The sequence below is a fragment of the Rana temporaria genome, chromosome 12 (genome assembly GCF_905171775.1).
Source record: "Rana temporaria chromosome 12, aRanTem1.1, whole genome shotgun sequence".
Lineage (NCBI taxonomy): Eukaryota > Metazoa > Chordata > Amphibia > Anura > Ranidae > Rana > Rana temporaria.
This window is the reverse complement of record NC_053500.1, coordinates 146,523,060-146,537,238: the sequence shown is the minus strand read 5'-3', so window position 1 is coordinate 146,537,238 and position 14,179 is coordinate 146,523,060. Positions and strand designations below refer to the sequence as shown.

Sequence of the window (14,179 nt, the reverse complement as noted above, 5' to 3'; positions counted from 1 at the left end):
CCCCTCATAATGGGCACAGCGGGTGTACAGACCCGGGAACTCAGCACAGGGATGGTGGTAACCCCTCATAATGGGTACAGCGGGTGTACAGACCCGGGAACTCAGCACAGGGATGGTGGGAACCCCTCATAATGGGTACAGCGGGTGTACAGACCCGGGAACTCAGCACAGGGATGGTGGGAACTCCTCATAATGGGCACAGCGGGGGTACAGACCCGGGAACTCAGCACAGGGATGGTGAGAACCCCTCATAATGGGCACAGCGGGTGTACAGACCCGGGAACTCAGCACAGGGATGGTGGGAACCCCTCATAATGGGCACAGCGGGTGTACAGACCCAGGAACTCAGCACAGGGATGGTGGGAACCCCTCATAATGGGCACAGCGGGTGTACAGACCCGGGAACTCAGCACAGGGATGGTGGGAACCCCTCATAATGGGGCACAGCGGGTGTACAGACCCAGGAACTCAGCACAGGGATGGTGGGAACCCCTCATAATGGGCACAGCGGGGTGTACAGACCCGGGAACTCAGCACAGGGATGGTGGAAACCCCTCATAATGGGCACAGCGGGTGTACAGACCCGGGAACTCAGCACAGGGATGGTGGGAACCCCTCATAATGGGCACAGCGGGGGGTACAGACCCAGGAACTCAGCACAGGGATGGTGGGAGCCCCTCATAATGGGCACAGCGGGTGTACAGACCCGGGAACTCAGCACAGGGATGGTGGGAACCCCTCATAATGGGGCACAGCGGGTGTACAGACCCGGGAACTCAGCACAGGGATGGTGGGAACCCCTCATAATGGGCACAGCGGGTGTACAGACCCGGGAACTCAGCACAGGGATGGTGGGAACTCCTCATAATGGGCACAGCGGGTGTACAGACCCGGGAACTCAGCACAGGGATGGTGGGAACCCCTCATAATGGGCACAGCGGGTGTACAGACCCGGGAACTCAGCACAGGGATGGTGGGAACTCCTCATAATGGGCACAGCGGGGGTACAGACCCGGGAACTCAGCACAGGGATGGTGGGAACCCCTCATAATGGGCACAGCGGGTGTACAGACCCGGGAACTCAGCACAGGAATGGTGGGAACTCCTCATAATGGGCACAGCGGGTGTACAGACCCAGGAACTCAGCACAGGGATGGTGGGAACCCCTCATAATGGGCACAGCGGGTGTACAGACCCGGGAACTCAGCACAGGGATGGTGGGAACTCCTCATAATGGACACAGCGGGTGTACAGACCCGGGAACTCAGCACAGGGATGGTGGGAACTCCTCATAATGGGGCACAGCGGGTGTACAGCCCTGGGAACTCAGTGTCAGGTTGGCAATGCAGGAACTTTGGGACAGAGCGTTGTCACCCTGAACAAGGACCTTCATGGCAGGATCACCAGGGAATAGATTTATAAATATGGAAAATGATGAAATGACATGAAAGCTTCTATGAGATTTTGGTGATCGGATTCTCTTATTCCAGGGAACATTCCCAGCGATGTGTTATGTGGGCGGCACAAAGGGGATTATCAGTTCTCTATGGTAATCTGCAGGATAAGCTCCTCTGCACACAGGGCTGTCTATGTACAGTGAGCCGGTCACACTCTATGGCAGGCTGATGCTGGACGGGGCTGAACAGAACCTGCATGTAGGTCTTGTGTGTTCCGAGACCAACAATACCTGTAATGAAGAAGAGCTGGACGCACACGCCCCCAAATGCAGGTACAACGTTCAGCCTGTCCATTGGCAGCCTGCCATAGACTATGACAGGCAGCAGGGTTTGATGAATGGGAGGAATAGTGTCCCATCCTTGGTGTCAGTGGGAGGAATAGTGTCCCATCATTGGGGTCAGAGGGAGGAATAGTGTCCCATCATTGGTGTCAGTGGAGGGAATAGTGTCCCATCATTGGTGTCAGTGGGAGGAATAGTGTCCCATCATGGGTGTCAGTGGGAGGAATAGTGTCCTGTCAGTGGGAGGAATAGTGTCCCACCATTGGTGTCAGTGGGAGGAATAGTGTCCCATCATTGGTGTCAGTGGGAGGAATAGTGTCCTGTCAGTGGGAGGAATAGTGTCCCACCATTGGTGTCAGTGGGAGGAATAGTGCCCCATCATTGGTATCAGTGGGAGGAATAGTGTCCCCTCATTGGTGTTCGTGAGAGGAATAGTGTCCCATCATTGGTGTCAGTGGGAGGAATAGTGTCCCATCATTGGTGTCAGTGGGGGGAATAGTGCCCCATCATTGGTATCAGTGGGAGGAATAGTGTCCCATCATTGGTGTCAGTGGGAGGAATAGTGTCCCATCATTGGTGTCAGTGGAAGGAATAGTGTCCCATCATTGGTGTCAGTGGGGGGAATAGTGTCCCATCATTGGTGTCAGTGGGAGGAATAGTGTCCCATCATTGGTGTCAGTGGGAGGAATAGTGTCCCATCATTGGTGCCAGTGGGAGGAATAGTGTCCCATCATTGGTGTCAGTGAGAGGAATAGTGTCCCATCATTGGTGTCAGTGGGAGGAATAGTGTCCCATCATTGGTGTCAGTGGGAGGAATAGTGTCCCATCATTGGTGTCAGTGGGAGGAATAGTATCCCATCATTGGTGTCAGTGGGGGGAATAGTGTCCCATCATTGGTGTCGAGCACATGACATGTGGCGGTCCTCTGGGGACACATGACCTGTGGGGGTCCTCGGTGGGCACATGACCTGAGGGGGTCCTCGGTGGGCACGTGAGCGGTCAGTCTCCTCGGTGGGCACGTGAGCGGTCCCCTTTAAGAAGACTCGTTACTCTGACAGTCTGGGAAGAGGTACTCAGCGATGACTTGTTGGGACATTTAATCACTTTACAGGGAACGTTACCTCAGCAATCTCTGGGCGTCCTGCGGAGAGATGACGCCGTCGGTCACGGCTCGGCCGCACTTCAGAGGGGCGCATCCTGCAAAACCGAGAGAGAGAAAAAAAAACTAATTCCATTTCAAAGCCTTTCAGATCAGCAATTATTTAATCAAGTGCAGCGGAAGCCGCAGCGCGAGATCTCCAACTCTCCTTGACCCGAATGATTTAAGAATAACCTTTAATTTCATTAAATAAAGCTGGCGATGGCAGAAACCCGCTTTATCAATAATTACAGCGCCCGCGGGGGAGGGGAGGGGGGGGGCTCGGGGGGACCCCACTTATCTCCGTAGTAATCTCATCTCTTTCTGTACTTCCAGTTTTACTTTCCTGGCAGACAATCAAAGAATCAGAAAACATATTTAGACGGCGTGCGTGGGAGCGAGCGAGATCCGCAAAACAAGGCGCTGAAATAATCATTTTCGGGGGTCCAAATCTGGCTTTCCGCAACAAAGAATCGGATTTAAAGGGCTACTCACCAAAATTCGAGGAATAGTTTGTAAAAAAACGATATAAACCCAAAAGAAATGATGAGACAAACCATGGATGTTTATGTGGTACTCGCGTGCACGCATGCGCCCGTCACGCGCTGCGGGAGCACCCCCCGCGGATCTGGAGGACTCGATGTCCGCCGGCCACCCGCCATTGCGGGGGAAGAGAGGCAGAACGGGGATCTGCATATGAAAACAAGGCGGATCCCTGTTCTGACAGGGGAGGAGAGAGAGATCAGCTGTTCCTAGTGATTAGGAGTCAGTCCCCTCCCCCTACAGTTAGAAACACCTCCCAGGGAACACTTTGTGACCCGTACACACGATCCAAAAAACTGGACAAAAAAAATACCGATTTCGAAACGATCGTACGATTAATCTGATCATTAGTACAGAGCTTTGAAGAGCCAATCACAACAGTTCATCCGCAGGGCTGGTGCAAGGACAACCTAGGCGAAACCTCATTTTGCTGACTTCCCCTTTGGCTCCACCCCCTTTTCCTTGACCATGTAAACCCCACCTTTTTAATGAAGCACCCATTAATGCAGCCTTCCAGCACCCATGGAATGCAGCCTCACCAGTGCCCATCAAATGCAGCCTCAGCAGCGCCCATCAAATGCAGCCTCAGCAGCGCCCATCAAATGCAGCCTCACTAGGGCCAATCAATGCAGCCTCACCAGCGCCCATTAAATGCAGTCTACCAGCACCCATCAATGCAGCCTCACCAGCGCCCATCGAATGCAGCCTACCAGCACCCATCAATTCAGCCTACCAGTGCCCATCAATGCAGCCTCACCAGTGCTCATCAATTCCGCCTCACCAGCACCCATCAAATGCAGCCTACCAGCACCCATCAATTCAGCCTCACCAGCGCCCATCGAATGCAGCCTCACCAGCGCCTCTCAAATGCAGCCTACCAGCACCCATCAATTCAGCCTCACCAGCGCCCCTCGAATGCAGCCTACCAGCGCCCATCAATTCAGCCTCACCAGTGCCCATCGATGCAGCCTACTTTTTAACATGGGGTAGCCAATTACATATACAGGGCCTGGCTGGCAGTGTGACACGATGGTTGTGCCTTCCTGCCCCACCCCTCTCGGTACCCGTCTGCCAGTGAATCTCTGACTGAAGAAAGGTAGCGTGGTCTGACAACATGGAACTTGTGAAGATTGGAGATCAGGGGGCAGATTCACGTAGAGCCGCAAAAAATTGTGCGGGCGTAACGTATCTGATTTACGTTACGCCTCCGCAACTTACATGGCCAAGTGCTGTATTCTCAAAGCACTTGCTCCGTAAATTGCGGCGGCGTAGCATAAATCACCCGGCGGAATTCAAATTCGGCGGGTAGGGGGCGTGTATCATTTAAATCAAGTGCCAAACGAACAGCGCATGCGCCGTCCGTAAAATATCCCAGTGTGCATTGCTCCAAATGACGTCGCAAGGACGTCATTGGTTTCGACGTGAACGTAAATGACGTCCAGCCCCATTCACGGACGACTTACGCAAACGACGTAACTTTTAAAAAATTTTACGCGGGAACGACGGCCATACTTAACATTGTTGCGCCGCACTTAGGCCACCATATAGCAGGGGCAACATTACGCCGGGAAAAGCCTAACGTAAACGTCGTAACTTTACTGCGTCGGCCGCGCGTACGTTCGGGAATTCGCGTATCTAGCTAATTTGCATACTCGACACGGAATTAGACGGAAGCGAAACCTAGAGGGCAAAAAAAAAATTGCAGTTTATATCCGACGACGTAAGAGACTTAAGCCTGTCGGATCTAATGGATATCTATGCGGAACTGATTCTAAGAACCAGGCGCATTGATACGACGGGTCGGATTAGGACTTATGACGGCGTACATGGTGCTGCGCCGTCCTAAGTCCTTTGAGAATCTGGGCCCAAATCTTTGGATTCAAAGATTGTAATAGTAAGTCGGGGTTTGGCTCCCTGCACTGGCCTTCTCCTATAAGGCTGCCCAGCGGTGCCCCTGTGAAGTATCTGCCAGCATTGGCGCCAATCTCTGCAAAGCTGCGGAAGGCGAGAGGTTAACAGCCACCTAGAAACTGAAAATTCCCATTCAATCAAAACAGCTGCAATTCATTTCCAGCCGACGTGAGACCTTTAGTGCTCCTGCCAAGAATATTCCGACAGAGGAGAGGTCCCCGCGGGCAGCAGATAAAGCGTGACATTTCTCTCACTTTCCGCTGCGTCAGGTCCCCGCCCCCCATGAAGCCAGCGAGAGGCCAGGGCTTCCCCCAGCGGGATCTGGAACACGAGCGCGGGCGGGCGAGCGGGCGGCAGCTTGTCCTTTCCCGTCGCAGGCACAGCGAAACAGAAGTTAAGAGGATGGCGGCCACGACCTTCCACAAGAGCTGAGCCAGGTCTTCACCGCCGACTAACGGCCTTCGTCCCGGAGCTTCTGTCTGCTTCAAGAGGGATTCACATTGCTATGCAAGACTATGGGAGCGCCAAACCCACTTCAAGGAGGTCCAATACAAGTCAGGAGTTCAAATCCAAGTCAAAGGAGGTCCAATACAAGTCAGGAGTTCAAATCCAAGTCAAAGGAGGTCCAATACAAGTCATGAGTTCCAATCCAAGTCAAAGGAGGTCCAATACAAGTCATGAGTTCCAATCCAAGTCAAAGGAGGTCCAATACAAGTCATGAGTTCAAATCCAAGTCAAAGGAGGTCCAATACAAGTCACAAGTTCAAATACAAGTCAAAGGAGGTCCAATACAAGTCACGAGTTCAAATCCAAGTCAAAGGAGGTCCAATACAAGTCATGGAGTTCAAATCCAAGTCAAAGGAGGTCCAATACAAGTCATGAGTTCAAATCCAAGTCAAAGGAGGTCCAATACAAGTCATGAGTTCAAATCCAAGTCAAAAGGAGGTCCAATACAAGTCATGAGTTCAAACCCAAGTCAAAAGGAGGTCCAATACAAGTCATGAGTTCAAATCCAAGTCAAAGGAGGTCCAATACAAGTCATGAGTTCAAATCCAAGTCAAAGGAGGTCCAATACAAGTCATGAGTTCAAATCCAAGTCAAAGGAGGTCCAATACAAGTCATGAGTTCAAATCCAAGTCAAAGGAGGTCTAATACAAGTCAGGAGTTCAAATCCAAGTCAAAGGAGGTCCAATACAAGTCATGAGTTCAAATCCAAGTCAAAGGAGGTCCAATACAAGTCATGAGTTCAAATCCAAGTCAAAAGGAGGTCCAATACAAGTCATGAGTTCAAATCCAAGTCAAAGGAGGTCCAATACAAGTCACAAGTTCAAATCCAAGTCAAAGGAGGTCCAATACAAGTCAGGAGTTCAAATCCAAGTCAAAGGAGGTCCAATACAAGTCACGAGTTCAAATCCAAGTCAAAGGAGGTCCAATACAAGTCATGAGTTCAAATCCAAGTCAAAAGGAGGTCCAATACAAGTCATGAGTTCCAATCCAAGTCAAAGGAGGTCCAATACAAGTCACGAGTTCAAATCCAAGTCAAAGGAGGTCCAATACAAGTCATGAGTTCCAATCCAAGTCAAAGGAGGTCCAATACAAGTCATGAGTCCAAATCCAAGTCAAAGGAGGTCCAATACAAGTCACGAGTTCAAATCCAAGTCAAAGGAGGTCCAATACAAGTCACGAGTTCAAATCCAAGTCAAAGGAGGTCCAATACAAGTCACGAGTTCAAAACCAAGTCAAAAGGAGGTCCAATACAAGTCATTAGTTCCAATCCAAGTCAAAGGAGGTCCAATACAAGTCAGGAGTTTAAAACCAAGTCAAAGGAGGTCCAATACAAGTCAGGAGTTCAAATCCAAGTGAAAGGAGGTCCAATACAAGTCATGGAGTTCAAATCCAAGTCAAAAGGAGGTCCAATACAAGTCACGAGTTCAAATCCAAGTCAAAAGGAGGTCCAATACAAGTCATGAGTTCAAATCCAAGTCAAAGGAGGTCCAATCCAAGTCAGGAGGTCCAATCCAAGTCATGAGTTCAAATCAAAGTCAAAAGGAGGTCCAATACAAGTCATGAGTTCAAATTAAAGTCAAAAGGAGGTCCAATACAAGTCACGAGTTCAAAACCAAGTCAAAAGGAGGTCCAATACAAGTCATGAGTTCAAATCAAAGTCAAAAGGAGGTCCAATACAAGTCACGAGTTCAAATCCAAGTCAAAGGAGGTCCAATACAAGTCATGAGTTCAAATCCAAGTCAAAGGAGGTCCAATACAAGTCATGAGTTAAAATCCAAGTCAAAGGAGGTCCAATACAAGTCATGAGTTCAAATCCAAGTCAAAGGAGGTCCAATACAAGTCATGAGTTCAAAACCAAGTCAAAGGAGGTCCAATACAAGTCATGAGTTCAAATCCAAGTCAAAGGAGGTCCAATACAAGTCATGAGATCAAATCCAAGTCAAAGGAGGTCCAATACAAGTCATGAGATCAAATCCAAGTCAAAGGAGGTCCAATACAAGTCATGAGATCAAATGCACGTCAAAAGGAGGTCCAATACAAGTCACGAGTTCAAAATCAAGTCCAAAGGAGGTCCAATACAAGTCATGAGTTCAAATCCAAGTCAAAGGAGGTCCAATACAAGTCATGAGTTCAAATCCAAGTCAAAGGAGGTCCAATACAAGTCATGAGTTCAAATCCAAGTCAAAGGAGGTCCAATACAAGTCATGAGATCAAATCCAAGTCAAAGGAGGTCCAATACAAGTCATGAGATCAAATGCACGTCAAAAGGAGGTCCAATACAAGTCACGAGTTCAAAATCAAGTCCAAAGGAGGTCCAATACAAGTCATGAGTTCAAATCCAAGTCAAAGGAGGTCCAATACAAGTCATGAGTTCAAATCCAAGTCAAAGGAGGTCCAATACAAGTCATGAGTTCAAATTCAAGTCAAAGGAGGTCCAATACAAGTCGTGAGTTCAAAACCAAGTCAAAGGAGGTCCAATACAAGTCATGAGTTCAAATGCAAGGGATTTCTAACACAAATCCCCTCCTCCCCCCTTCACCACATCACCTCTTCTAGCCCAACCCCCCCAAATCCCCCCTCATAGCACAAATCCTCTCCCCCCAAAAGCACCCCCTATCAAATTTTCCCTCCAAGAGCAATTCCTACCCTATTCTGCCTCCCTAATTCCCCCTCCCAACACAAAAGCTCCCCCAACCATCTCCTTGTACCGCCCTCCACCTCACACAATACCGCAGTGCCCCTCCTGCCCACCCCTTGTCCCCGGCCCTGGGAGGCATAAGGGGGGGGCAGGTGAGGAGAGCTGAATGCTGTACCCACTTTTAGGACCCAGGTCTTCTTCGTCTGGTGCATTCGCCCCTGAACCCAAGGGACCTTAAAACACGGGTGCAACTCGCCTCCAGCATTAAGCCCCGCCCAGTCGCAGCCGGCCATAGACATTAACAGGCAGCGGGGGCCGAACGCTACACTTGTCACTCCTAGGGGCACTAAAAACGCACCGCAGGTAGAAGGTCTCAAGGGACCTAATAAGCAGCAAATAAAAAAAAAAGCTTATTTTTGGGGAAAACTAAAACTTTAAAGTCCTAACTAAAAAAAAAAATACAGCGAAGGCGCCAAACCGTATTATTAATTTATGGACGCGGCAACACAGACAGAACCGTCTGACCGATCGTTTTATTTAGCACCGTTTTCTTTACAGCCTGTCAGGTACACTCATTAATCTTCGTGGATCTAAACCAATAATAATTTGCGGCCCGGCGCGCTTCGGTCCCAATAAACGCGGCACAGAAAAACACACACAGCAATAAACAGAAAAACTGATATTTTTCCTTCTTCTTCACATGAAAAAAGCGAATGTGTCAGAGGCTCGGCGAGGAGTAATGAGAAATGTTTTTTTGCGCGGTTGGCGCGCCCACTCAATAACATTCGGCTTCGATGTCTGCCATCTGGCACGCAGAAATAAAAATATCGGATATTTCTGAAGCGGCTTATTTTTAGGACAATAAGGAAGTGAATAAAAACAAAGCGTCTGGAAACAAATAAAGACGGATCGGGCGGCGTTGGTTTTTGCAGTGGGGATCGTTAAGGAGGAACTCCGGCCGGGATAAACGTTAACCACTTCAGTTCGACCATTTTTTCGATACGGCACTGCGTTACTTTAGCTGAAAATTGTGCGGTCGAGCAACACTGTACAACATTTACAAAAAAAAAATTCTCCCACAAAGTGAGCTTTCTTTGATCACCGCTGCGGTTTTAATTTTTTGCGCTACAGAAAATAACCGACTGACAATTATACCAACCGATGCTCCCTGACTGTGCTACACCAAGAGGAAAGGAGGATAAGCGGCAACCTGTTTCCAGGGCACTGACCTCTTTCTCAAGAAGCTTGAGAAAGAGGGCAGTGCACTAGAAACACGTTGCTGCCTATCCTCCTTCCCCTTGACATAGCACTGTCGGTGAGTGCCCAAGATGCGGCAGTAAATGCTTTCCACACCACATTCCACCCCACCAAAAAGAGGGGCACTCCAGAACACTCCGAAGTTGGTCCTCGGTAAGCCCTGGTTCTATGGTGCCAGTGGGATGTAAAGCCGGTGACTTGTCGTTAAGGTTCTCCTATCCAGATGGTTCCTGGAAGGACTGCGCAGGCGCAATCCTTGCCGACGGAAATCTCCGAACCTCGGCCGGCATCCAGGCTCTTTCCTTAACATCCCCGTGGATTGGAGGATGTTAAAAAAAAAGAGCCAGGAGGCCGAGCGAGCGGAGCGAGGACGTGAGGCCGAGTGGCCACTTTCCTCAAATTCCACGTCTCCCTGGATGCCAGCTGAGGTTCGGAGATTTCCGTTGGCAAGGATTGCGCCTGCGCAGTACTTACAGGAACCATCTGGATAGCCGGAACCAGATCGTCAGATCACCGGCACTGTCTACAACTGTATTTTCAGCACTCATTGACTGCGCTACACCAATTTATTGCGCTACAGAAAAAAAACGACCAACAATTATACCGACCGACACTCCCTGACTGCGCTACACCAAGAGGAAAGGAGGATATGCGGCAATGTGTTTCCAGTGCACTGACCCCTTTCTCAATAGGCTTGACAAAGAGGGCATTGCCCTAGAAACACGTTGCCGTCTATCCTCCTGCCCCGTGACATAGCACTGTCAGTGAGTGCACAAGATTCGGGTATAAACACTTTCCATCCCACCAAAAAGAGGCACCCGCCACCCAATGATGTCAGTGTGGGACATAAGCCCTAGTAGGTGGTCAGACATCAGCGGTGAGATAAATGTGAGGAGGGGAGGTGTGTCCACTGGGTCAAAGTATATCTGAAGATAGAACGCTTCAATTTGGAACTGTAGAGATAAAAACTGGGGTCCCAAACCCAAAGTGAGATTCCAAATATAAAACGATAGATAAGATCTGCATAGGTATCTAACACATTTCAGCAAGGGGCACTCCAGAACACTCCAAATTAGGTCCTGAGTAAGCCCTAAATCTATGGCGCCAGTAAGATGGAAAGCCGGTACTGTCTACAGCTGTATCTTCAGCACTCACTGACTGCGTTACACCAAGAGGAAAGGAGGATAAGCGCCAACGTGTTTCCAGGGCACTGACCTTTTTCTCAAGAGGTTTGAGAAAGAGGGCAGTGCACTAGAAACATGTTGCTGTCTATCCTCCTTCCCCTTGACATAGCACTGTCAGTGAGTGCACAAGATGCGGTCGTAGACACTGCCAGCTTTCCATCCCACTAAAAAAAGGAGGTACCCCACAACCGATGATGTCAGGATCAAAGATGGCAGCAAGGGGACATCGGCGCAGCAGGTCACAGCACGACAACACTCGATTCTCTAGGCAGGTGAGCATCTGAACTGAAGACAACGCTTTATTATAAGGTGGGTGAAAAAAACAGAAGAGGGAAGAGCAGACAGAAGCTCCTCTGTATATATCTGAATGCCCACATCCTGGCATTATAATGAGTTCCACCGATTATAACCGCTGTGGATCCGCAAGCATCAAAACATCACATTTTGCATGTTTTTTGAAATGCAGGGAGGCTTGAGGTTTAATCTCACATTGAGGTTAAAAACGATCAGCATGAAAAAAATCCTGCAGCGAAAAGAACGCACCTTTTTCTACTGACCTCTTTCTCAAGAGGCTTGACAAAGAGGGCAGTGCCCCAGAAACACGTTGCTGTCTATCCTCCTTTCCCTTGACTTAGCACTGTCAGTGAGTACACAAGATTAGAGGTCGACCAATATATCGGCCGATATTTGGCCGTTTTGGAGAAATCTGCATCGGCCGACTTTTATCCAAATTAGGCCGATATTTTACATGGCCGCTAGCGGTGCCACAGATCCGGAGCTAGGCTGAAACCGCGGCCTTTCCTGATGCTGTGACCGCCTCTCTGTTTACGCCCACAGAGGAGGAGGGGCCCGCGCTCGTGGGACACACACCGCTCTCTGGTGTCTGTAGCAGGGGGGGGTCTATACTGGAGGGAGAGGGGGGTCTGTACTGAGGGGGGGTGACACCATTTTTTTTGCACCAGTGCCACCTACCAGTGCCACTTGCCATCCAGTGCCATCTGACGGTGGCAATACCAATGCCAATTAGTGCCACCTTCCATCCAGTGCCATCTGCCAATACCACCTACCAGTACCAACATCCAGTGACAATTAGTGCCACCTTCCATCCAGTGCCACCTGCCAATGCCAATCATTGCTAACTATTGCCACCCAGTGCCACCTGCCAGTCAGTGCCAACCAGTGCCACTTGCCAGTGTCACCTGTTAGTGCCACGTGCCATCTGCCAGTGCCAACCAGTGCCATCTGCCAATCAGTGCCACCTGCCAGTGTCAATAAGTGCCACCTGCCAATAAGTGCCTTCTGCTAGTGCCATCTTCCAGGACCAATTAGTGCCATCCAGTGCCACGAGCCAGTGGCACCAAAAAAAAAATCGGCCGCAAAAATTGGCATCATATATCGGCCGCCCAGATTTCTAAATATCGGCATCGGCCAGAGAAAAACCCGTATCGGTCCACCTCTACACAAGATGCGGTTCGTAGACACTGCCGGCTTTCCATCCCACTAAAAAAAAGCGGTACCCCCCACACCCGATGATGTCAGGATCAAAGATGACAGCAAGGGGACAGCGGCGCAAGGTGGGGGAAAAAAACAGAAGAGGGAAGAGCAGACGGAAGATCCTCTGTGGATCCGTAAGCATCAAAACATCACATTTCGCTTTTTTTCCCCGCAAGAAAAAATGAGTTGCATGTTTTTTGAATCGCAGGAAGACTAAAAAAAAGAAAAACATTAGGATAATCGTACGAGGGATTCTCTGAATGTAAAACGCCATCAGACGGCGCGGAACTTGACACCCACGGGATCTCTCAATGTAAACAAAATGTTTCTCCTTTGCGTTGCGTTAAATCGCCTCCGAACACGAATTGTTAGCGGCTCCGCGCAGCCCTGAGATTCATTCCCTGACACAGATAATCAAAGCGCACTCCGAGAAATCGCATCAGGACTGCGGAACCAGCCGTGCCCGCTCACATGCACCAACGGTGCCCCCTAGAGGCTGGAGCGCTAATTACAATGCAGAGATTTCAGAGCAGGCGATACGTGACAGAAATCCCGCGGGCGATCGCTCGCTTACTACAACCGCTTCAGGGAAATTCTACAATCTGTTTATGGAGCATTTCTGGATCCGCGTAACCTATCTGATTTACGTTACGCCGCCGCAAGTTTTTGAGGCAAGTGCTAAATTCAGAAAGCACTTGCCTGTAAACTTGCGGCGGCGTATCGTAAATCCCCCGGCGGAATTCAAATTCCGCGGGTAGGGGGCGTGTAAAATTTAAATCAGGCGCATTCCCTGCGCCGTCCGTAAAATTTCCCAGCGTGCATTGCTCCAAATGACGTCGCTAGGACGTCATTGGTTTCGACGTGAACGTAAATTACGTCCATCCCTATTCGCAAACGACTTACGCAAACGACGTAAAAAAATCAAAACTCGGCGCGGGAACGACGGCCATACTTAACATAGGATATGCCGCACATACCCCTCATATAGCAGGGGTAACTATACGCCGGAAAAAGCCGAACGCAAACGACGTAAAAAAAAAGCGGTCGTTCGTTTCTGAATCGGCGTAACTCCTCATTTGCATATTCCTTGCATATACAAACGGAAGCGCCACCTAGCGGCCAGCGTGAGATTGCAGCCTAAGATCCGACGGTGTCACTTACAGCTGGCGGATCTTAGGGAAATCTATGCGTAACCGGATTCTATGAATCACGCGCATAGATACGACCGAGCGCACTCAGAGATACGACGGCGTATCTCTTTTCTGAATCTGGCCCGATATATTTTCTGAAAGCAGAGGCCCTGGAGAATAAAACGGTGGTTGTTGCAATTTTTTTATGTCACACAATAGCTATTTATTGAATACAAATTTTCAGGAACAAAAAAATGCACTTAGGCTACTTTCCCACCGGGGCGGTGAGAGCGACGGTGGTAAAGCGCCGCTAGTTTTAGCAGCGCTTTACCATCGTTTTAGCAGCGCTTTTAACCCCCCGCTAGCGGCCGAAGAAGGGATAAAAGTGGAGTTCCACCCTAAAATGGAACTTCCGTGGGCTTCGTCTGCGCATGCACAGTCAGGAACAATCTTGATAGGGGAACTAGATCGACAAGACACCGGGTCCGGGTTGCCAGTGCCGGGATCTCTGCAACAAAAGCACACAGAGAAAGGAGTGCAGAGAGGGGAGTGCAGGGAAAAGAGTGCAGAGAAAAGAGTGCAGAGAATGGAGTGCAGAGAAAGGAGTGCAGAGAAAAGAGTGCAGAGAATGGAGTGCAG

General features: G+C 49.7%; 1 protein-coding gene across 1 annotated transcript in view; it reads right to left on the bottom strand.

Annotated features, from left to right (window-relative positions):
• Positions 1 to 14,179, bottom strand: part of OGFOD3 (2-oxoglutarate and iron dependent oxygenase domain containing 3) — a 70,487-nt gene that overhangs the window by 44,475 nt on the left and 11,833 nt on the right. The window contains exon 3 of the mRNA XM_040331144.1: positions 2,860 to 2,935. Within this exon, the coding sequence (XP_040187078.1) occupies positions 2,860 to 2,935 (76 nt within the window). The remainder of the gene's footprint in view (positions 1 to 2,859; positions 2,936 to 14,179) is intronic.